Source organism: Elgaria multicarinata, chromosome 16 (genome assembly GCF_023053635.1).
Source record: "Elgaria multicarinata webbii isolate HBS135686 ecotype San Diego chromosome 16, rElgMul1.1.pri, whole genome shotgun sequence".
NCBI classification, from domain to species: domain Eukaryota; kingdom Metazoa; phylum Chordata; class Lepidosauria; order Squamata; family Anguidae; genus Elgaria; species Elgaria multicarinata.
The window spans coordinates 27,197,399-27,222,569 of NC_086186.1; the positions used below are offsets into that span (position 1 = coordinate 27,197,399).

At 46.2% G+C, this 25,171-nt stretch overlaps 1 protein-coding gene across 1 annotated transcript; it reads left to right on the top strand.

Annotated features, from left to right (window-relative positions):
* Positions 1-938: 938 nt before the first annotated feature.
* On the top strand, positions 939-25,084 carry ANKDD1A (ankyrin repeat and death domain containing 1A). The gene is made up of 14 exons (XM_063142265.1): positions 939-1,036; positions 2,507-2,605; positions 4,092-4,190; positions 7,744-7,848; positions 10,685-10,783; positions 11,056-11,154; positions 12,470-12,568; positions 12,746-12,844; positions 14,630-14,728; positions 16,540-16,638; positions 18,923-19,018; positions 21,054-21,255; positions 22,688-22,819; positions 25,001-25,084. The coding sequence occupies exons 1-14, from the start codon at positions 989-991 to the stop codon at positions 25,060-25,062; spliced, it is 1,437 nt and encodes a 478-aa protein (XP_062998335.1). The 5' UTR covers positions 939-988; the 3' UTR covers positions 25,063-25,084.
* The last annotated feature ends 87 nt before the right edge of the window (positions 25,085-25,171 follow it).

Consider the following 25,171-nt stretch of genomic DNA (forward strand, 5'->3'; position numbering starts at 1 on the left):
CCCACATCTTTGTCTGCTGAAGAGGCTGCCTGTTGGGTCCTTGCATGAGTCACTGCTCTGGAATTGTTCCTTCCAGTGAGGCTGTACCAGGCCTCGTAATGCTGTTTTCAAACGTGTCCTAGTAGAGACACCCAGCAGAATGATCCACCCTCCGAGTCTAGATGAAAGAGCTGGCCATCTGTTCAGTCAGACACTCCTTGTGCTCAGCAACGCACACCCGGTTTTCTGTGGAATTTAACTTCCGTGCTTTATGTAATGTTCACCACTCTGCCGCAAAGATCATCTTCTTGGCTCGCCGCTCTGACCATGTTACTCCGCTTCTGAAATCTCTTCATTGGCTTCCAATTCACTTCAGAATCCAATATAAACTTCTCCTGTTAACCTTCAAAGCTTTTCACGGTCTAGCTCCTTCCTATCTCTCCTCTCTCATCTCACACTATTGCCCCGCTCGTGCTCTTCGCTCCTCTGATGCCATGTTTCTCGCCTGCCCAAGGGCCTCTACTTCCCTTACTCGGCTTCGCCCATTTTCTTCTGCTGCCCCTTACGCCTGGAACGCTCTTCCAGAACATTTGAGAACTACAAGTTCAATCGCAGCTTTTAAAGCTCAACTAAAAACTTTTCTTTTTCCTAAAGCTTTTAAAACTTGATGTTGTGCGGGCTTTATACTGTTAGTTTTACCCTACCCTGTGCCTGCTTACCCTACCCTGTGCCTGTTGGCATTCTCTTCCCCTCCTTATTGTTTTACTATGATTTTATTAGATTGTAAGCCTATGTGGCAGGGCCTTGCTATTTACTGTTTTACTCTGTACAGCACCATGTACATTGATGGTGCTATATAAATAATAATAATAATAATAATAATAATAATAATAATAATAATGTACCAGACAATCCTTAATGCGTCCTTTTCTTCTTCTTCTTCTTCCTTCAAGTGCTTCTTTCGGAAAAAGAGTTCCACGACGCGGCCAAACGAAACGACACGGCACACATGGGCGTGCTGATCAAGAGAGGGGTGGACATCAAAGCCAAGAATAATGTAGGTGCTAGTTGTGTGTTTGTGCGTACGGTGATAATCTTTCAGGCACTGTACCGCATCCTCCCCCAGAATCGAAATCAGCCTTCCCCAGACTGATACCCTCCAGACGTGTGGGACAGTAACTCCCAGCTATAGCTAGCTGGGGAATATAGAGAGTTCTCATCCAGCACAACAGATGGAACTTACCGTCACAGGATGTGGTGGTGGCCATGGGCTTGGGTGGCTTTAACGGGGACAATACTAGGTTGACCATATGGAAAGGAGGACAGGGCTGCTGTATCTTTAATAGTTGAATAGAAAAGGGAATTTCAGCAGGAGTCCTTTGTATGCATGCCGCACGAGGTGAAATTCCCTCTCCATCACAACGGTTGAAGCTGCAGGAGCCCTGCCCTCTATTGTATTTGGTCACTCTAGTATAGCTCCTGCAGCTTTAACTGTTGGGATGAAGAGGGAATTTCACCAGGTGCTGCATGCATACAAAGGGCACCTGCTGAAATTCCCTTTTCAATACAACTATGAAAGACACAGGAGCCCTGTCCTCCCTTTGATATGGTCACTGTAGCAGACCCTATCTTCTAACAATCCCCTGAGGAACGCTTTTGAATGAAGTACAGGCCAAAATGCATCGGGCTTTGTGAAAATAAACATTTTGCATCCTGAGAACCTGTTTCTCCCTTTTTCTGTCTCTTGCTTCAGGCGGTGTAATGTCTTAAGATGGCCTTGCCTGGACCTAGGCCTGTTCTCCCTTCTTTTCCCCCTGCTTAATCCAGGTTTTTTTTTTTATTTAGTATGCAGTTGGGGGGAAATGTGCACTTGGACATCTGATAATGTGCAGTTGAAAAAAAATGGTGAAAAAAATTAAGACACGTGTTATGTGTATGTGTTTATTAAGAGCTTAACAATAGACAAAGTCAGGGATGGGATGTAACACAGAATATATAAGGATGCAGGCGAAAGAGCCCTTGATGGTGTGACTGATGTTGTTGAGTCCTGTGACAGTCTTGCCTGAATAGATGTGGGGGCAGAGTTGGTACTTGGGTCTATTGCATGGCCTGGTCCCTCTGTCTGTGTCTCTGTCCTGTGTACTGTTGCTGGTTAGCATCCGCTTCAGGTTGGGAGTTGGTCTGTAGGCCAGGACTGCTCTGCCTCCCAAGTCTCGTGAGAGCGGAGTGTCTGTGCCGATGATGGGTTGGAGTTCACTGTTGATCCGTTGCAGTGGTTTCAATTGGGGGCTGTAGGTGACAGCCAGTGGTGTACTTCTCTTGGTCTGCCGTCCTTCCTGGGCATCCTTACGGCCCTGTCGATCTGTCTTTAAGTTTAAGGTGTTACTAGTGTTGGTGATCATCTGTCCAGTTGTAAAAAAGAAATAATGTGTTTGGCTAGGGCGGGAGCATCTGTCCAGGCATTTGTGCAGCTGGAAAATTTGCTTTAAAAAAAAAACCCCGGCTTAATCTCTCCCTTCCTTTCCAGATAGACCGGACGGCTCTCCACTGGGCCGCGGGAGCAGGGCATGAGCAGGCAGTACGGCTTCTCCTGGAACATGATGCCTCCGTGAATGACGAGGACAACGTAAGGCCCGGGCGGCACTAAAGTGTGCACAGTTGCGAAATGTGACTGGCTTTAAAACAAAAACAAACAGCGCCAATAGTTCATAGAATCATAGAATAGAATAGCAGAGTTGGAAGGGGCCTACAAGGCCATCTAGTCCAACCCCCTGGTTGGTCATGGATTGATTGCAGTTATTTGTATTTATTTGGGGCAGTGTCCAATTGGACACTAGCGCGAACACCAACTGCATTGTGCTAGAGTAAGTAGGGTGACCCTATGAAAAGGAGGACAGGGCTCCTGTATCTTTAATAGTTGTATTGAAAAGGAAATTTCAGCAGGTGTCATTTGTAGGCATGCAGCACCTGGTGAAATTCCCTCTTCATCACAACAGTTAAAGCTGCAGGCGCCCTGCCCTCTTTTAAAACTGGTCACTCTATATAGTTTCTGCAACTTTAACTGTTGTGATGAAGAGGGAATTTCACCAGGTTCTCCATATATACAAATGACACCTGCTGAAATTCCCTTTTCTATGCAACTGTTAAAGATACAGGAGCCCCGTCCTCCTTTTAATATGGTCTCCCTAAGAGTAAGGGACCCCCAGGGCAACACCAATAGCATTAGCTAGTTCAACAGGCTCCCTTTACACCAGTGCAATGAAATTTATGCTACCGCGAGGGTCCAGTTGGATACTGGCTTATATACATTATAAACAAATAATCATTATAAACTCCAAATATGAATATACGTTCCTACATATAATAATGACTTTACTGATAAATAGAATTGATTTTTTTATATAATGATAAATAATTACAGATAAATAATTACAAATAAATAAATATTTGGGCATTTGAATGATAATTCCCTCTGAGGAATTACTTTATTTATTTATTTATTTATTTGTATATATGCGTATCCCGCCTTCCTGCCTGACAACAGGGCCTTCAGGATGGCTGATAAGCAAAATTAGTGCATAATGAACATTCAGGGATGTATCTAGATTTAGGCATACTGAGAGTAGACCTATTGAAATCCATGGGGCTTAAATTAGTCGTGACTAACCAGCCTGATTTTATTTTAGTTTTAAAGGCCGTGGGGAGTTAGGGAGGCCCGAGGTCAGTGTGGGGTGTGTACGGTGATCGAAATGTGCCTTCCCCAGTCTGCTGCTGAGGCTGTTGAAACAGCTACTCTGCTTGGGTTCCCTACTGATGCTCTTCTGATTTGTTGGATTACAATTCCCATCATTCTCAGAGCAGTCCTGGGAATGGTCCCTGGCTACTTAGTTATCCTTTGCCATATCTCTGATGGCAGCCATTTTGTGGTGGTGCCCAGGACAGTTTCTCAAATTGCCAAATGGTGACTGCAGCCCAAGAAATGTTTGCCTACTGCTGCCCTAGGGAATGCCCCACCCCCTCTCCAAGGCAAAGACGGGCAACAAGTATGTACGTATTGCCATTTTATTGCAGAATCAAGATGATATTTCTTCTGTCTCTCTCTGGCTTCCCAGTTTGGGATGAACGCACTGCTTTTGTCCGCTTGGTTCGGTCACCTGCGCATCCTTCAGATCCTCGTCAATGCTGGTGCCAAAACCAACTGCGTAAACAAGGTACGACCGCGTCCCCAGGCCTCCCATGTTAGCAGCTCAGTAGCAGCCAAGGTGTGACAGGAAGTCTTGAACACAGAAAGCATGGCCATGGGCTTCTTTACGTTAAGGGGAAATTGCGTTACTTACCGGGGCGTTTGTACTTCCTGCTTTTTGGCGCAATTGTTATGGGCTTACTTACATGGTTGGAGAGGGGCCACCACGTGGTTTGGATTGAATACTTCCTGACAACAGGGACATCTAGACTGTGCAATTGCCCCTATTGAACTCTAGATAGAAATCATTGACCAAAGCTGTTACTGCATTCTTGGGACAACACCCAGGCCAAAATGTTGACCGGTCAGGATCTAGGAAGCTGATGCTGTCCAGAGGTAGATGAAGCTGCCAGAAAATTACCCACTCAACAAACATTTCTACACACACAGCACACACACACGCCACTAGGGTGATCATACGGAAAGGAGGGCAGGGCTCCTGCAGCTTTAACTGTTGTGATGAAGAGGGAATTTCACCAGGTGCTGCATGCGTACAAATAACACCTGCTGAAATTCCCTTTTCAGTACAACTGTTAAAGATACAGAAGCCCAAAATTGTCTTAGCATGGGCGGAAAGAGCTTGGGGACAACACACGGCAAAGGTATGAGGAAATGGCCGGGCAAATAGCCTCCAAAGCGTGGGGGTTCGTAGATCAGAGCATCAAGTCCTCCTGTCTTGGCAAGCAGTGTTTGTTTATGGGGTGTGCCTGTAATCCTTTGCATAAAAAGCATACAGCGCTGGGAACACAAGTCTGTCTATGTTTTGTAATGAATAACGCAGAAGAAATTAGATATTCAATGACAGATGTTAAGACAAGCACAGAGGTCAGGGACTTCCTGCAGGAGTGGTTTTCCACCCCCAAATTGGCCCTGATGGCTGCAAAGGGCAGGAGAAGGTCACACCACTCCCAGGCGGAAGAGCAGCTAAATTCACCCAAACGGACGGCTGCCTTATCATTGGACACTTTCATTTCTGGAATCCACATCTTGAATCTGTGCACCACTCTTTCCTCTTTTCTTGAAGGAAGGGCGTTGTTCCAAGTTAAGTAACTTGCAATACGGTAACTAGTTCTGCTGTGGGCAGGAAACACTTTGATATGTGAAGGGGGGGGGGTGATCAAAGTCTCCACCTGTCCCCCATCAAAATGGCCTACTGCCAAATCTCATTTGTATAGATGCTTCTCATTCTCATCTACTTCCGTCTCTAAGTTTGGTAATCGAAGAGAACAGACAGATTGCCTCGCTCAGGGGACTGCAATTGACCCTGGGACACCAGTTGCTGATCTCTTAACTTACCATTTAACAACAGAAGCTGTTAGTCATGTCTACCTATAAAGCTGAAAGTATGTTCGTGGGTTTGTATGTCCAGAAATGTTTACCCACTTGGAGTTCAGGTACAACCTTAAAACTGGGCACACAGATAGGTCTTCCTGTACACTGATCAGAAAAAAAATCTAACATCCAGGCCACAACTAGACCTAAGATTTATCCTAGGATCATCCAGGGTTCGCCCCTGCCTGAGCACTGGATCCCCTGTGTGTCACCTAGATGGACAGGTTTGACCCCTGGACGATCCAGGGATAAACCTCAGGTCTAGCTGTGGCCCCAGTATTTCTCGGTTTTAACTATTTTTAATTAATCAAAAATAAACTTATGTTGACACAACTCCCAGCAGGCCTACAAGTCCAAGCAACTGAAGGCACGCTGGGAGGTGTAGGCATTTGGTAGGTCTCGTGGGATCACCTGTGGCCACGTGGGCGATTTTGTGAGTTCGCTGAAATGGCTGCAGTTCGAATTAGACCTTCAGCGGAGCGGGAAGCATCCTCTGACAGCTGTTTCCCTCCACTCCTCGGCGATGCGAATCCTCACTGCTCTTTTGAGTTGTAGCATTGAAAGCATGAGGAGGGAAGCGCTTCTCCGAGGACGCAGACAGCAGGCCTAAAACACCCAGCAATCGAATGCATGCTGGGAGACGATAGAGAGATCTTGGGGGATCACGCATGGCCACATGGGCAATCTCGCAAGATCTCTGAAAACGCAACATGCCCACGCATACTTTAGCTGGAGCTGGTCACTGTGGCGTTACACCCCACAAGTCAATTCCAAATGTATGTCTGCAGTTTGTAAGTCTGTGGTTTTTAGAATGTTGGCCTGAGTGGGTGAAGTTAGAATGTCTTGGGAGGAGGAGTGATATATAAGGGAATGACTGAGGGGATTGAAAAAACTTTTCAGGGAGACTTGTTAGGGACTCTTAGAGTCTGTAGTGCTCTCTGTGTTTATGGTACTTAAGTTCTGGGAAATTTGAGGGTCATTGTAGTGAGTGGTGTCTTTAGAGTGTGGCGTGCACGTAGTGGATGTATATTAATCAATACTGAGAATAAAGAAAGTTCAAGAGTGATTGTATGAGAAAAAGGAAAGCGCGAATGTGAATGAGTGACAGGATTGTATGAAAGGTTTCAAAAAGGTTTTTAAATGTTGTTATTGGAAACAAAGCTTGTGAACTTTTAAAAATAAATTTTGATTGTTTTGTTTTTAAACTACCACAAAAATCCCACGTGTCTGTTTGGCATTTATCATCTTAAGTTTACACATTTACCACCCACTCTGACAATCATTCACCTAAGCAGATATAACTCACAGCGCATTATTATATATATATTAAAATCCTTCTCCATTTTAACCCCTTTCTCCACATAGTTTGGAGGAAGGTGGGTTTTATCCCTTGCCTCAGGTGTATCAAGCGGTGGTGCTTGGCTTGAGCAGGGAGCAGCCACGGCCGGGTCTGTTGTTTAGAACCTGTGTCGTGGCAGCCACGTCCTCTGACAGCCACTTCCCTATAGTCACAGAGAGATTTGATATGTATCAAATAACATTTTTTTCAGAGACCCAAGCAATGGTGGGTATGTGAGCTAGTCATTAACTAAATCAGTGCTGGGCAGGAGGAATTCAGGATTTACCGGTAGAACGCTGGGTGATTTGCAGTAGATCGGCAAGGCTTTCTGACTCCCAATTGATGAAGGACTCCCTGTCCGAAACGTTGAGCATGTTTGGATACAAATAATAAAAAATTATTATACGAATTATACGAATTCTCTAAGCACCAGAGCTTGTCTCTTTTGCGCCCACTCCCAATTGTTTAACAATAGCAACAACAAAACAACTGTCCCTGAGCTAAATTATGCTGCTGAAATGGAGAAATCAGTTAGGGATGGACATAACTAAAAGTGGATTTTTTTCTAGAGCTCGGTTCCGTTCTGGTACAAATTCCTGCGATCAGAATAATTTAATTCTAAGTGCATGTCTTTTGTACCAGGCTCCAATTGATGGGTTTCAGGGTTCTAGTAAAAGCAGAATGGATCCTGCAATCCTGAGATCTACCCGTCCCTGTTCTAAATCCACAACATTCCCTGTCTTATATGGTAGCAGAAAAGCAGTGTGTACCAGATTAAGCAAGAGTTTTAAAAATCCAGTTGCTTGCCTCCCCTCTCAGGAGCTGAAAGCTGTTCCCTTATTTTTTCCAGAATGGACGCAACCTGCTGCATTGTGCAGCCCAGAGAGGCCATATCAAAGTGATTGAATTTGTCATGGAGGACCTTGAAGATGTGCGGTTGGATAAGAAAGATAAGGTGAGCAAGCCACAGACCAGTCGAAGCCAGTGGTTTTTCCATGTTGCGTACTTAGGAACCCTGAGGTTCCTCAATGAGATGAACTGGAATGAATGACAGGCTTCCCTGCCTGTTGTGTTTATCTTGCCGTGAGTGATCTGAGAGCGTGCCCAAGAGCCAGGCTCCCCAATCTTTTTGGCCTAGTGGACGCATTCAGAGGGAGTGTCATGGCTGCCACGGCACCTTGCCCATTCATAGAAAGGCTGCCATTGGCTGCCATTTTATGGTGACCAAATTTCATTTGTCATTTTACAGCATGCCAAATTTGGCCTGGCTGCCAAATGTAACTTGGCCAAGGACCTAAATATAGAAAGAGTTGGGGGGGTCTGAGCCCCAAAACACAAAACCACTCTTATGAACCCAAAGAAAGACGGTGCTGCAGGGGAGGGGCAAAACTTCACTTTGCAGCATGTCAGCCTCCCAGTTAATGCTTTAATTAAAAAAAAAAACCTTCAGAAATAATAATTTCAAAAAAAGATGGGGCAGGAAGCCTAGCAGACATCATGAGATGTGTCTGCACCATGTTGAATACCTCATCCCTAGACATGGGGTGGGGAGGTGGAAGTCCCTAAAGGGCCGTGTTGCCTCCCACAGGTCAGATGACATCAGGGGGCGGGCCTCTCCCTCTCAAAGCCACTCCCTCTGATAATATCCGCCCCCTTTCACTTTCTCTGTGCATAGAAAGACACAGACCGGTTGCTCCGTTGCCTCTCTCCGCACAGAAGGGGACTCAGCTGGCACCCAGAAGAACAGCTTCTCCAGGCATTGGCTGAGTGTGAGGAGTTTGCCTGTTGCTCCCCTCCTCCCATGGGGGAAGACGAGGGAGCAGCAAAGTGGACTCAGCCGGCTCTTCAAGGCACTGGCTGATCTCCAATCGGGGAAGCCAAGCAAGGGGCTAAGGCAAATAAGACGTGGCCTTGAGGAACGCTGCTTGAGAACATAAGAAGAGCCCTGCTGGATCAGACCAAGGGTCCATCTAGTCTAGCATTCTGTTGACACAGTGGCCAACCAGCCGTTGGCCAGGGACCAACAAAGCAGGACATGGTGCAACAGCACCCTCCCACCCACCCTCCCAACTGGTGCACACAGGCTTACTGCCTCAGATACTGGAGGTAGCACATAACCATTGATAGCCTTCTCCTCCAGGAATTTATCCAACCCCCCTTTTAAAATCATCCAAATTGGAGGCCATCACTACATCTTGTGGTAGTGAATTCTATAATTTAACTATGCGCTGTGTGAAGAAGTCCTTCTTTTTATTTGTCCTGAATCTCCCATGGGATGACCCCGAGTTCTAGTATTTTGAGAGAGAGAGAGAGAGATGTCTCCCTATCCACATTCTCCACACTGCATAATTTTGTACCCCTCTAACATGTCTCCCCTTGGCCTCCTTTGAGGCTGTGGCACAGTCGCCCTCTCGCCCCTCTCCCTTCTTGGAGTAGGAGGGGCCTTGCCAAAGGCCTCCATAGGCTGAATGAGGTGACCTGGTGAGATGAATTCATCCTACAGGCCAAAGGTTCCCCATTCCTGTCCTGGAGCACTTCCCAGAATCCTCTGGGACAGTGGCAGGATCTGCACAACTGCTTTATAATGGTATCAAAGTGCCCCGAGAACCGTTGGGGCCCAGGACACATTCCACATACTGTTTTCAAGCCGCTTTCAAGGTGTTATATCCTGCTTGGTGTTGATCTGGCCAGAGAGGCTGCCCAAGGATCCAGAACTGTCACTTGAGGCACAGGTGAACTCAGTGGCAAAGAGCACCTTTTACCAGCTTAGGCTGATATACCAGTTGCGCCCTTATCTGGACAGAGATAGCTTAGCTACAGTTATCCATGCTCTGATAACCTCTCGTTTGGATTACTGCAATGCGTTATACATGGGGCTGCCTTTGAAAACGGTCCGGAAACGTCAACTGGTACAAAACAGGGCAGCAAGGTTATTAACAGGGACTGGCCGGCGAGATCACATCACGCCAGTCCTTTTCCAGCTTCGTTGGCTGCCAGTCCAGGTCCGGGCCCAATTCAAAGTGCTGGTATTAACATTTAAAGCCCTAAACGGCTTGGGGCCAGGTTATCTGAAGGAACGCCTCCTCCCATATGTACCTGCCCAGACACTAAGGTCATCCTGAGGGGTCCTTCTCCGTGAGCCCCTGCCAAAGAAAGTGAGGCGGGGGCTACCAGGAGGAGGGCCTTCTCTGCTGTGGCACCCTGGATGTGGAATGAGCTCCCTAAGGAGGTTCGCTTGGCACCTACATTATATGCTTTTAGACGCCAGGTGAAGACCTTTTTATTCTCCCAGCATTTTAACAGTCTATAAATACATTTTAACATGGTGTTTTAAATTTGTAATTTTGCATTGCTGCTGTTTTTATCTGGTTGAGCTTTCATATTGTATTTTATATTATGGTTTTGTACTGTTGTTTTATACTTTGGTTTTAATTTTTGTGAACCGCCCAGAGAGCTCCAACTATTGGGAGGTATAGAAATGTAATAAATAAAATAAAATAAAATAAATAAAGGCAAACATGCAGGGCTTCTAACCCGCCAACGTAGAGAAGAATTTCAGAAGCTAGAAAGCTTTAAAACTGTTGGCCTTCCTGATATTTTCAGCAAAGCTGGAAATACATCAGTGCACCATTGGCGATAAAATTCTCCTGCAGAAGCCCACTGAAATGAAATCATGGCCACATTTTTGTATGGCACCTACTGCCTCGTTGGCCTAAAAGTGAATGTGAAGTAGCAGCAGCGGTCATAGTACTTCCTCTCTCTCTCCACCCGTCTTCTTCCTCTCCTTAAAGATGGACAGAACTGCATTTCATTTAGCTGCAGAGAACGGGCAGCTGGAGGTGGTGGAGTTCCTGATTGGTTCCGGTTGTAGTCGCAGCATCAAAGACAAGGTAGGTCAAGGAACTGCCGCTCTGCCCTGTCAAACGGCTTATGTTCTCGGGTCCTCTGTTTTATGTGGGCGTGTTTTCAATGCTTTCAGGGTCTGTTGACCCTATCGTTCAACGGAGGGTCAACTAGACTGACCCGCAGTTTATCAATGCCTTGGAAAGATGCCACCAACTGTCCTACTCATTGGACGCCCAACGAGGAGGACAGCTCTCCCTCCCTCTGATTTATGTTCTCCCGTCCTTTTATTTATGCTGGGTATCACACTGGTTTGCAGGAGAAGAATACAGCCCTCCATTTAGCTGCCAAGAACGGCCATGCAGAGGTGTTGCAGAAGCTCATAGAAGTGGGAATGAGCCTTGATGAGACAAATACAGTGAGTGGAAGATTATTATTTTTGGGAAAGGGGGGATTTACACTTGAGGAGCATCCACTGCAAATTTAAATCTGGTTCTTTACGGAGAACTTAAACCAGCATGCCCCTACCTGGTGCCTTCCAGTTGTGTTGGACTACAACTCCCAGCATTCCCATGAGGGGAGTTGCCGTCCAACACATCTGAAGGGTAACGGGTTGGGGAAGAAGGACTTTAGCCATTTAATAGCCAAAGCATCTGACCCCCAGGCACAGAGTCTTGTTTTCCACGCCATCGTCTTTACTCCTCCTGGTTGTCACACGGAGGAGGGCCAGGATCTCTTCTTGATCCTCCCAGAGTGCAGGACACAGAATAATGGGCTCAAGTGACAGGAAGCCAGATTCTGGCTGGACATCAGGAAGAACTTCCTAACTGTTTGAGCAGTACGCCAATGGGACCCATGACCTAGGGAGGTGGTGGGCTCTCCCACCCTAGAGGCATTCAAGAGGCAGCTGGACAACCATCTGTCAGGGATGTTTTAAGGTGGATTCCTGCATGGAACGGGGTTGGACTCCTTATGGGCCCCTTCCAGCTCTATTATTCTATGATTCTCCTCTCTGTGGTGCTGCATCTTCCTCCAGCCCCAGCTCCAAACTGGGATGCTAGCAAAGTTATCTTGTGAGAATTGATAGGGAGGAAGTGGATCGGGAGACATTTTTCTCCCTCTCCCATAATACAAGAACCCCTTGGGTTTACATTCCATGAAGCTGATTGGTGGAAGATCCAGGACAGATAATAGGAAGGACTTCCTTCACACAGCACATGGTTCAACTTTGGCATTCATTTCCACAAGGCATAGTGATGGCCACCAATTTGGATGGCTCTAAAAGAGGATTGGACAAATTCATGGAGAAGGCCATCAATGGTTACTAGTTACTATGCCTATATGCTACCTGCAGGATCGGAGGCAGTATGCCTACGTACACCATTTTATTTATTTATTTATTTCATTTCTAAACCGGCCAATAGCCGAAGCTCTCTGGGCAGTGCACAAAAATTAAGGCCATGAAACTCAGTTAAAAATACAAAACTTCAACCACAACATAAAAACACAATATAAAAATTCAGTACTGTACATATATTGAAAGATATAAGACCGTTCCTGCTTGCAGACTCACAATTAAATAGTCATGATACAAAAGGAAAAAGGGATGGGGAGGGAAGAGGAAAGCAAGCGTTGGAGCAGCAGCTCCTTCTCTGGCCGAAGGAGGGGGCTCCGCCTTTGAAGTGATGAATTAGAAGTGCAACAAGAGTTCTCATTTCCCTCTCCCTTCCCAGGAAGGGTTGACCGCCCTGCACGGGGCTGCCGAAGGAGGACATCACAGCTGCGTAAAGCTGCTCCTGGAAGCCGGCTGTGATGTCCATGCCCAAACTCAGGTAAGTGGATCCCATTGGAAGAGCGTGATGTCCATCTCAGTTCCCAGGCCGAGAAATATTTAGCACAGCTGGTAAGAGGTTGAATAACCAGGAAGCGTCGATTTAGTTGAGGCAATCTGGGACCACATAGTTGAATTCTACCTGTGTTGTCTGACTGGTGTTCTCGCTGTCTCTCAGAAAAAGATGACCGGCCTTCATTACGCTGCACTGAATGGCTATGAAGATATGGCCAGAACCCTTATTGACGCAGGAATCCAGACAGATGCACTGAATTACGTAAGTGGCTCATTTTGTCAGGCCACGTCTGGAGCATCCTGGCCCCTCTGGAAGCAAGGATGAGAGCTCATCCATTCGGTCGAGGTGGACTTCTTCTCTTGGAGTCTTACTCCACGTTAAATAAGTCTGGAGAGATCTGCAGCCAAAATGTTGACAGTGTAGTTCAAACCAGGAGATGAAATTCCACCACCCTCCAGCTCATCCTTGGTCTCTTTCTTCTGCATGACCTGACAGCACATGAGGCAGCCACATTTCTGAAGCTAAGCAGACCTGGGTTTGGTCAGTGCCTGGATGGGAAACCTCCTGGGGAATCCCATGTTCACCGCCATAAGTTCCATGACAGAAGAAAGAGGGGGTGGGTATAAATATACTAAAATGAGCTCTTTGAACCTGAGGGGCCTGCAGCACAGTAGAGAGGAGATTTTGCATGCAAAAGGTTCCAGCAGTCCATTCTTGGCACCTCCAGTTTCAAAGGCTGGGAAATGTCTCTGCCTGAGAAACTGAAGATCAGCTACCCGTGAGGAGACACAGGTATGGGACTTCTTACATGAGGCAATTATCATGTGCTCGTAATGGTTCACTTACGGAAGTTCATGGGTCCTTTTCATGACGTTGTCAATCTCCGGTGCTTCTCTCGTTGTATTTTAAGTTTATTCTGCGTTTTTATAAACCGACGAAAATGCAGTAATAAAATAAGTGTGCCAAAAACTGCCTTTAAAGATGGTTTAGTTCAAGAATCCTGTGATATCCTGCAGCAGCATCTGTTGGCCATCTGTATTGCCCCCATTGTGAATCCGGAAAGTCGAAGTTCCAGTAAGGCAGTGGGATTTCCCTTAATGTAGAGAAGCTCACCGCATGCGTCTTTGCACGTTGGTTGACTCCCTCTGCCTCCACGCTCTCAGCCCTAAAGTGTGTTCCTTTCTGTGTTCCAGACCATGCCCGTGGAGCAGATGAAGCAGGAATGCTTTTGCACACCTGCAGGGTGCCATTCCTGTTCATTCCACTGAGTAACCGTAACCCACTGCCTTACCTGGGGTGCTTCCAGACTGAGGGCTCCTAACACTCCTGTGAACCGCCCAGAGAGCTCCGGCTATTGGGCGGTATAGAACTGTAATAAATAAATAATCAAAACGCTTTGAGCATCTATTCCACCTTTCCCTCCTTAATGGATACTTTGTGGAAAGGAGAAAGATGAAAGAAGCAGTGGGAAAACACCGGGGGATTGTGTTGATGACGATGACGGCTCCCTGTAAAATCCCGCGAATGAGTCTGGGCAACGGTGTGATAAAAGCCTCATCTGGAAGCACCTCTAGACTTCAGAAGCAGAGCTTCCAGCTGCAAGGTTACAACTAAGAGCATTTTTGCATGAGTGATTTATTGCACGCTCATGACTGGCCATTCATGGAAGTTTGTGGGTTCTTTAGATGACGTTCAGGACGTCTTCCGTGCTCCCCCCCCCCATTCTGCTTTCAAAAAACACAAAGATAATCAGCTATTTTAAAATTGCGCAAAATTGGCCCTGTGTAAAGTTAGTGGTGTAATATAGTAGCACCATTAGATGGCACTTTTTCATTGAAGTGAATGGAGCACGCAGAGAGAGGAAGTATTTGATTCAAATCACATGGCTGGACGTGTAATTGTGCCGATTGGAATCCCAGAAAGAAAGCAGAAACAGAAAGCCCTGGTAAGGAAGTGGGGTTTTGTTTTAAATATAGAGAAACTCGAAGATGCCAACCTTTTGCCTTAAGTTCTTTGCAAAAGTATTAACATTGCTTCTTTCCCCAGCAAAATGCATCAGCTATGCACATTGCAGTGCTCCAGAACCATCCAGCCCTCGTTAGACTCCTCATTGACGCCGAGTGTGACCTGGATATCCCTGATAATGTAAGTCATTTCACTGGGGCTACCAACCGAATGAGGATCTCATAAAATGCCACTTCTGGGTACTTGCTGGAGACATAGTGCAGCCAGTGCAGGCATTTTACATAACTGAGGGCATTTTAACGAGATTGAAGAGTATCGGAAGGAAGTCCTTGAACTTCATAGAATCCTAGAATAGCAGAGTTGGAAGGGGCCTACAAGGCCATCGAGTCCAACCCCCTGCTCAATGCAGGAATCCACCCTAAAGCATCCCCGACAGATGGTTGTCCAGCTGACACTTGTTAAAGGAATACCAACACAAGCCTTGGATTATACACCACAGACTGTTCAATGAAATGACTTGAGAAGTTGTGTAAAAAGGGGAAATAGAATACTTGTTAGTAACATTAGGGCTTAATCTACACCAAGCAGGACATTGCACTATGAAAGCGGTATATAAAAGGCAAGAGCCACAGTACCGCTTTATAGTGGTATTGAAGTGCTCTGACAACTGTTGGGGTCCATTGACACATGCCATATACTGCTTTCATAGTGCTATATCCTGTTTGGTGTGGGTCCTACTTTTTATATACCACTTTCATAGTGCAATATCCTGTTTGGTGTAGATTAGGCCTCTTCAAATACTTAAAAGGTTGTCACACAGAGGAAAGCCAGGATCTCTTCTCAATCCTCCTGGAGTGCAGGACATAGAAGACTAATGGGCTCAAGTTACAGGAAGCCAGATTCCGGCTGGACATCAGGAAAAACTTCCTGACTGTTAGAGCAACAATGGAACCAATGACTTAGGGAGGTTGTGGGCTCTCCCACACTAGAGGCATTCAAGAGGCAGCTGGACAGCCATCTGTCAGGGATGCTTTAGGGTGGATTCCTGCATTGAGCAGGGGGGTTGGACTCAATGGCCTTATAGGCCCCTTCCAACTCTACGATTCTATGATTCTATGCTAGGAGAGCTAAAGATGGGTCTAGAATCCTACCTTAGACAAATGAAAGGACCATGAGCTCTGCTCAGTTCTGATATTCAAAAGAAGTCCCTGGGCTCAGAATTCTGTCATTCTAAGCATGGGTCTTTTGCACCAGGTTTCAGCTGGTGGATCTCAAGAGTTCCAGTAAAAAAAGGGAAGTGGATCCTGCAAGCCCGAAGTCTACGCACTACTTCTCTCTATACGATGATGCTTTGCCTACTGATTCCCCCCTCCCAAACCCTGCAGCATCACTCGGTAGGGTTATATGGCAGGTGTGTGGGCTGTGCAGCCAGGAAAAATCTTTGCACCATTGTCAGACAGCGCGAGTGGGCAGCAAATATCGAGGAACCGAAAACCTGTTTGTTTGTTTTCTGGCAACTCTGTGCAACTTTGAAACCTGGAGAAGTACATCTACTCTTGCTACAGTTCATTGAATTTATGCATTATACATCATAACCGCCCTTGTTTTCATTCCCTGGACTTTAATATCGCCCTGGCGGCGTTACTAGGCTTTTAGTAATGCCACCCCCTGCCCCGCATTCCCACACCTACCCTGCACTGGGATCTGACCCTAACTACGCCCACTCCCTTAATCCGAACTGAAGTCACCACTGACAGATGAACAAACAAACAACCGTGGTGACCTGGGAGCAGTGGAAAAAGTCGCCATAAAACGACACATCAAAAAAGCGCAATTTTGCCAGGAATAGAGCAGTGTGGCAGCGAGTTGACAGCCGCTTCATATAAACAACAGAGCGCCACCGCGCAGCCACGGCGTGGTATATAGAGCGTATATACAAGCCCCTACTCGGTCGTGTTGACATTCGCTTCTTGTTTTCCATTTGTACCCAGAGGCAGCAGTGTCCCCTCCATATTGCTGCAGAACACGGAAGACAGGACATTGCTGAGATGATCCTTATCGCCGGTGTGAACTTAAAGCTAACGGACAAGGTAAATGTCCTTCGTGCAGGAATCCCTTTAAGTAGGATCCTGGATGTGTGCAGACTTTGCCTGGTTTTAAGTCTACCTTTCCTGCCAGTTGCAGTCAAGAGGTTTCCAGAATAAGAATGCGTGTGGTTCGCACATGGGTCCTTGAAGGGGAGGCTCTTTTGATACAGAAAAAGCAAGCAAGGAAGGCCAGCAAAGGAAGACTTCTATCCACCAGGAGCTGAGCAAGTTCCAGTGGCTCAGCATCCCCGTGCCCTTGCCTCTGATGGGGGGCCGTCTGGAAGTTGGCAGCTCGAGGACAATGCTAGAGGGAATCAACCAAGAAAAGGCAGGGAACTTGGCCCGTGTGATCCTAGCACCCTGCAGAAGCGCCCTGTTTCTGCTCCTGCTGTAGTCTTAAATGTCATTGTATGATGAGGTTTTGCTGCGAGCCATTTCAAGATCTACGGGGGCTGGAACCAGGATACAGGTGATCCAACAAACCAGCAGGCAGCTTGGAAAGAAGTGCTGATTCGTGCATTCAGATCAGTACATCAGTCGATTGCTCTGAGCTCTTGACGGCTGATAGCTGAATATATACAGGCTGACTCCTGGAAAAGCTTTGTGTTTGGGTGGGTGGGCGTCCGTAATGGGGAAACTGTGAAATCTGTGATGGCCCATTTCCACATGCCTGCCCCTGCTTGTTGCTATTTATATCTGAATGGGTGCAAGGCACTTTACAGGGTACAATAGGGTGACCCTATGGAAAGGAGGACAGGCTCCTGGCTCCTGAATCTTTAACAATTGTATAGAAAAGGGGATTTCGGCAGGTGTCATTTGTAGGCATGCAGCACCTGGTGAAATCCCCTCTTCATCACAACAGTTATGTATTTTATGTTGTTTTTAATTGTGTTGTACCCCGCCTCGATCCAGAGGGAGAGGCGGGTAACAAATAAATATATTATTATTTATTATTATTATTAAAGCTGCAGGAGCCCTGCCCTCTTTTGTATCTGGTTACTCTAATTTATCTCCTGCAGCTTTAACTGTTGTGAGGAAGTGGGAATTTCACCAGTGGCTGCATGCATACCAATGACACCTGCAGAAATTCCCTTTTCTATGCAACTCTTAAAGATACAGGAGGCCTGTCCTCCTTTCCATATGGTCACCCTATTCATGCAGCCCCTGGTGAAATTCCCTCTTCATCACAACAGTTAAAGCTGCAGGAGATAAATTAGAGTAACCAGATACAAAAGAGGGCAGGGTTCCTGCAGCTTTAACTGTTGTGATGAAGAGAGAATTTCACCAGGTGCTGCATGCATACAACTGACACCTGCTGCAACTCCCTTTTTTATACAACTGTTAAAGATACAGGAGCCCTGTCCTCCTTTCCATATGGTCACCCTAGGGTACAAGAGCAGCTTCTTCCCAATTTTTTTACACAGGGGAGACAGGAAAAGGGAAGGTTCTACGGGTAAACAGGGAAGCCGTGTCCAGTTGTTTCCACTGCATGTGGTCAGGCTTAGTTGCAACAGAGCGCTGAGACAAGGCGGCTGTGCCAAAAGCTTCACAGAAAAGGTGGGTTTTGTGGAGGGACTGGAAGGAAGTCCGAGAGGTGTCATCTCTCAGGTGTCCTGGGAGGCAGTTCCAAGCCTACGGGGCAGCAAGGGAGAAAGGGCGGAGCAGGAGACCTTGAGACGGCGGAGGAGGGCGGAATGGGAGAAGCAACCATCACGGGCCGGGATGCTTCGGGATAGAAGAGTGGAGTGAGAAGGGGAGGGCGAGGCCAGGGGGGGCTTTGGAGGCCAGGGGGATGCTGGAGCGGACAGGAAGGCAGGGCAGGGGCTCAAGGAGAGGCGTCACGTGACCAGAGGGAGGGGAGCGGTGGATGACTGGGGCAGCAGAGTGCTGGGTAGAGGTGTGGGGATCCAGGTGAGACACTTCCCAGACTAGATAGCAGAAGCCTGCACACTCAAGATATAGCAGAAGTCAAATAATTTAAGAAAGTGGTAAATGCTGGTATTATTATTGTTCTCTCTCTATTCTCGCTCGTGGCGATTTTTCTAGGCGGACCTCACGGGCTTTGCCAAGTCATGCTGTCTCTTACTGGTTCAGGAATTTCCTGCCTATTAAGCCTGTTTTAAGTATGTCTGCTTTCTGGATGTTGGTGTGGATGTATTTTGGTAGGCCATTTTCTGAAGGGGGTGTTGTTGTTATTATTTCTGAAGGTTATTATTATTATCTTGTATTTATTGTATTTGCATTCGTTGTATTTATTTCATTCTTCCTCTCCTCCCTTTCACTGCAGCAAGGAAAAACATCCCTAGATATTGCTGCCCGTGGGAACCACATCAACCTGGCTGATATGATCATCAAAGCTGATAGGTTTTACAAATGGGAAAAGGTAGTTGGGCGTCATATCTGCCATTCAAAGTGCCTCGCCATAGCCATCAGACTAAAGCCATTTTGGAATATTCCCAAATACTAATTGCTGAAGGGAGTCAGCAACAGAATGTCAATAAACAGCGCAGGCTCTGTGAAGGAAGGGAAAGGTCAGTTTGGCTTGGAAAAACCTCACATGGAGGGTAGAGATGAGGGAGAGGAGTGCACTGTTGGCGAGAAGGCGGAAGGGGGTGGAAGCAATGGTGCCAACAAGCCAGGGACCAGGTAAGAGGTGGAGGAAGGTGGAGGGAAGCCCGAGGTTCAACAAAAGGAATGGGGAAAAAAGCTGACAAAAGGATTAGCACCAGTGTACCGCGTGAGAAGAAAGGGAAAGAGTAGAGAGTGAAGTGAAGAAGGCAGAGGACCAAGGGAAGAGAGGGGCAAGAGGCCGCACTGAGTTGAAGAAATGAAAGGCCAATGAAGTGGGTTTGGGGGGAAACCTCACACAGAGCTTAGGGACCAAAAATGCTGTACCCTCTAGAGCGGGCTGTGCAGTCTTCAGACTTAGAATCACAGAATAGTAGAGTTGGAAGGGGCCTCTAAGGCCATCGAGTCCAACCCCCTGCTCAATGCAGGAATCCACCCTACAGCATCCCTGACAGATGGTTGTCCAGCTGCCTCTTGAAGGCCTCTAGGGTGGGAGAGCCCACCACTTCCCTAGGTCACTGGTTCCATTGTCGTACTGCTCTAACCATCAGGAAGTTTTTCCTGATGCTTAGCCAGAATCTGGTTTCCTGTAACTTGAGCCCATTCTTCCATGTCCTGCACTCCAGGATGACTAAGAAGAGATCCTGGCCCTCCTCTGTATGACAACCTTTCAAGTCCTTAAAGAGTGCTGTCATGTCTCCCCTCAGTCTTCTCTTCTCCAGGCTAAACATGCCCAGTTCTTTCAGTCTCTCCTTGTGGGATCTACTTCATTTTTTCTGACAACCCTGAGATCCACCAGCAGGGGTCTGTTCCAAAAAACATGGACCTAGAATTAAAGAATGCTGAGCCCAGGAATTTGTTTTGAATATCACCACTGAATGCACCTCATAGTCCCTCCGCCCGAAAATCCACTCCTGATTTCCTTGCACTTTCTTTTCAGCAGGATAATTTAGTATGTGGAGTGGGAAAGAGTCATTTTGTTGCTTCTTCTGTTGGAGGAGTTAAGGGTCAGAAATCCTTGCTGATCTCCTGCAAATTACCCAGAGATCTACCAATAGATGATGATGATTTGTTTATATAGCACCATCAATGTACATGATGCTGTACATAGTAAAAGAATAAAACAGCAACACGCTGCCCCATAGGCTTACATTCTAATAAAATCATAATAAAACAATAAGGAAGGGAAAGGAATGCACCAAACATTCACAGGGGATCCATAGCTATCTTCTGCCCATCCAGGTGACCTGCGGGATCGCCTTCTCCCGTACAGCCTGCCCCGCACACTCCAGCCCTCTGGGCAGAATTTATTTCAGTCAGCGAAAACTAGGCTGACAACCATTACCCAAAGGACCTTCTCTTCTGCCACTCCCAGACCGTGGAATGGCCTGCTGGGAGAGTTTTGCCAACTTAACCGTCTTCTTGAAATTAAGAAAGACATAAAGACTTATCTCTTCCAGCAGGCCTACCCAGTTGAATTTTAAGATGTCTGGCTGTTATTTTAACAATGTATTAGTTTTACACGTTTTTAATCAGTTTAATGTATTTTTGTATTTGATGTTGTTCCCTGCCTCGATCCAGAGGGAGAGGCACATAAGAAATAAATTTAAAAATTATTATTATTATTATTATTATTATTATTATTATTATTATTATTGAGTCAGGAAAAGAGGTTCATAACCCATTGATTCTATGTTTCCCAACCCCATCGCACAGAGCTTGAGATCAAATCTTCCCCAAAAGTAGGAGAATGATATTCAGACAGTAAATGCCATCCTTTCCACCCCCACCTCTCCTTTTGTTTAAAGCCTCTGAAGTTAGCAGTGAAACAAACCTTGACATTTCTGCAGGATAATCTGAACAGTGACTCCGACTCGTGGGTGGCCAAGCACTTAACTTTCAAGCAGGACCACCGCCTTGAGACTCAGCACATCCGCTCAGTCACGTGGCGGCTCGCTACGAAATACCTCAAACCCGGCGAGTGGAAGAAGCTGGCGCATTACTGGAAATTCACGGAGGCGCATATCAGAGCAATTGAACACCAGTGGGCAGGTAGGTTGCCCGGCTGGAGCATGGTCCCATGGACGTGTTAGCGCTAGGCCAGAGTTCCCCATGGAAGTTTGCGAGCTCTAGCCAGATGGTCTGCAAAAAGGTTGCAAAACAAAAAAACCACCTGCCTATACTTGGCCCTGCACTTGTGGGTTGTTCTTCTGAAGATGGAAATCAAAGCCATTTGATTTCAAACAGGCTAAGCTTAGGGCCCATGATTTTCATAATACAGTACTGGTACCGCCTACTAATTTTTCCCTTAAAATTTCCCATTAAAAGGGTCCCTCTCAGTGGCCTGGCCTAGGACACCTTTACCAGTTTTTTTTTTTTTTTAAGGAAAACTATAGTAGACGGTACTAGCACTGCGTGGTGAAAATGGTGTTCGCCAACTTTCTGGGATAGTTTGAGAGATGGTGCTGAGGGCCTCAACGGGAAGGATGAACTGGAGAAAATCACCATGCAACTCCCTCCTTCAGCACCAGTAGAACTCTGATGAGTGCAAGTCTGGATCGAGCCTCATGAGTGCTTTATTCAATTAAACTTCCAAAGGGTACGCTACACTCAACATCTAAGGTCCTGCTCCAGGTGCCTCCTCCGAAGGAAGCTCGGAGGATGGCAACAAGGGAGAGGGCCTTTTCAGTGGTGGCCCCCCAATTATGGAATGATTTCCCTGACAAGGCCCAACATTGTTATCTTTTCAGCACCAGCTCAAGACTTTTCTCCCAGGCTTTTAATAGCATATGTTGAGTTTTTAACTGACCTAGAATAGTTGTTTTAAACGGATATTGTATATAGTATGTTTTTATGGTTTAAAATCGGTTTCTAATGTTCAGTGTTTTTAATGGTTTTGTGAACCGCCCAGAGAGCTTCGGCTATTGGGCGGTATAAAAGTGTAATAAATAAATAAATAATCTTTGTAAACCACCCAGAGAGCTTCGGCTGTGGGGCATTATATAAATGTAATTATTATTATTAATAATAATAATGTTTTGACAATGCCTTAATATATAAAGTGTATATTATAATGAAAGAAGGCCAAGCACATTTCAACTAACTGTCTTCATCAGTGGCCGGGGGGGGGGGGATCATTTGGCCTGAACTCTAATATATAAAGCTTTGGAGGACTGAATAAATCCATTCATGCAACTTAAAAGTACATCCCTCCTCAGTAAGTGAACATTTATTCAACAATAAAGTGGTCAAGAAGGTTAACTAGAGCTAACAATTTAAATAAAAATGCACAAGTTATCTTTCTCCACTTTCCTTGAACAATTTCAAGGTTATGTGTGAGTAGTAGAGGTATATTTTCCCTTAATTTTGGTTTTTGTTGTTGGTTTCTCCAAGTCCAGAGCTCAACTCCTCACCAAAACCCCCAGCCTTTAACACACCTGTCATGAGACAAAAGTTTAATATTTTACCTGTTCTTATTTTTCAGGCACCAAAAGCTACAGGGAACACGGTCACAGGATCTTGTTAATTTGGCTTCACGGCGTAATCATGGCCGGGGAGAACCCAATCAAAGGACTGTATGAAGGCCTGGTGGGCATTGGGAGGAGAGATTTGGCAGGTAAAACAACTACCTGGGCTTCCATCTTGCTTTGGATAAAATTTAAGTTGAACCATCAAGCCCAGGGGCAGCTTAATTTTATGCTGTGGCCTAAATCCAAAGAAAGTTCGCCACATTGAAGTCCCACCAGCTGGGATATTGTCAAAGTTATCTGAGCTCGTCGTCACAGAAAGGTTAGACCATCTCATGTGTTGCCTGAGGGGCTGCCTTTGGAAGACCAGTCAGATCTTCCGTCTGTCCAAACTGTAGTGCTGTTGACCGGGTCACCCGAAAAGGTAGATACTACACCGATCTGCAAAATCCATGTTGGCTTCCAGTGCTTTTCCAAATGCTATCACAGTGCTAGTTATGACCTATTAAGACCTAAATGGCTTGGACCCAGAATATCTGAAGGATCTCCTCCCATACAAGCCAGGACACTCACTTTTGATCTACTGGGGCTTTTCTTCAGATTCCATCTGAGGTCAGGAGGGCGGTGACTAAAGACAGAGTCTTCTCTGTTGTGGTGCCCACGAAATCCACATTGTCAGCACTTAGGCACCAAGGAAAGAGACCTATTTCTTAGTTATTTGGTTTTAGCTCCTTTTTAACCAGTTGTTTTTTGCATTTACTCCCCCTGCCCTGCTATATTGCTAGATATTATCACTTACATTATTTTTAAACTTGATTTTATTGTAATTAGAGCCCCGTGTGGCACAGAGTGGTAAGCGGCAGTTACTGCAGCTGAAACTCTCCCCACGGCCTGAGTTCGATCCCAGCGGAAGCTGGTTCTCAGGCAGCCGGCTCAGGTCGACTCAGCCTTCCATCCTTCCGAGGTCGGTAAAATGAGTACCCAGCTAGCTGGGGGAAAGGTAACTGCGACTGGGGAAGGCAATGGCAAACCACCCCACTACAAAGTCTGCCAAGAAAACGTCAGCGAAAGCAGGCATCCCTCTAGGAGTCAGCAATTACTCAAGTACTTGCACGAGAGGTTCCTTTCCTTTCCTTTATTGTAATTAATGTAAGTCACCTTTTGGCAATAGCGGAGTATACGCATTTTAAGAAATGAACCAGCACTATTGTGGCATAATTTAAACCCGCTTCACTTGTTGCCGATATATGCAATCTGTGCATGGAAATCATGAAAATACGACCCCACCCTTGATGACACATGTAATGCTGCCCCTCCCCCTTTGAAATACATGCATTTAGCAGGATCATAGAATCATAGAATAGTAGAGTTGGAAGGGCCCTATAAGGCCATCGAGTCCAACCCCCTGCTCAATGCAGGAATCCACCCTACAGCATAAAGGATGTCTGAAAGGGGTACTTAGTCATGTACAGCTGTACATGTGTTCCATCCAATCAGGTCCCTCGTGTGATTGGGAATACCAATCATGTGCAGTACCTATGCACATATAGTTGTACACAAGGAGGCGCCCTTTTGCAGATATTGGGCTGGTTCACACCATCACCACAGCCCACCGTGGGTTATTTAAGCCACGGTGGCTTACACCATGTGCCAGTGGCCATCTTGAATATTCAGCCCCTGGCTGGGGGTTGCCATGGTTTGCTGTCTCTTTTGAACCTGGGCAGCATGGGTTGTTGGGAGGGGAAAACAACCTTGCCATGAGTTATTGGAGGATTGTTTCCCCCTCTAGCAAGCCAAGCCATGTTGCCTGGGTTCAGATGACACAACAAGCTATGGCCAGGGCTTGAAAAGGCAAAATTGGTGCCCAAAGGCACCATGGTTGAATGTAGCTGAAACAAGCCATGGTGATCATACAACCCAGGTCATTGTATTGAACGCACATTAAGGTCAGGGCTGTCAGCAAAATCCTACTTCCCTCTTTGTCTGTTTGGTGACTGCCTGTAGAAGGTCTGATTAGGGCTTTAGTTGCAACTGGAATTCAGCGTGACCAACTTCCTGTAGTTTGGGGATTATGTATTGAGAGAAAGGGCTTTATTAATGACCAATTGCCTACTAACAGAGAACGTGCCCCATAGTAGGGACAAAGAAGAGCAGGCAGAGATAATTTATCTTGCTTAACCATCAGATCCCTATTGTTACAGAAGAGTAGAACAAACAATGACTTAAACCTGCTCTTGGAAAGAATTAAGATCTTTTGTTGGTGCCTACTCTAACATGGATGGCTATCGGGAAAGCTGAAGGACAATAACCTCCATCTTGTTTTTAAACAGAAAGCATCAGGAAACAGGCAAATGCAGACTCTACTTCTCCAAGAAGGTGCACTGCAATGTGATGTCCGAAAAGGGACAGGAAGGCCCTGCATATGTTACCACTTCGGAAGTTTAAGTTGGCATCAAGGGAATTGAAACTTTTAAAACCATTGGCCAAAAGGTATCCATAAC

Bases quoted from the DNA above. Each gene is read 5' to 3' on its own strand.
- ANKDD1A (XM_063142265.1), top strand. From the start codon at position 989: ATGGGCGTGCTGATCAAGAGAGGGGTGGACATCAAAGCCAAGAATAAT. The intron at 12,845-14,629 runs GTAAGTGGCTCA...TTCTTTCCCCAG, and splicing joins AGACAGATGCACTGAATTAC to CAAAATGCATCAGCTATGCA. The intron at 16,639-18,922 runs GTAAATGTCCTT...CTTTCACTGCAG, and splicing joins ACTTAAAGCTAACGGACAAG to CAAGGAAAAACATCCCTAGA.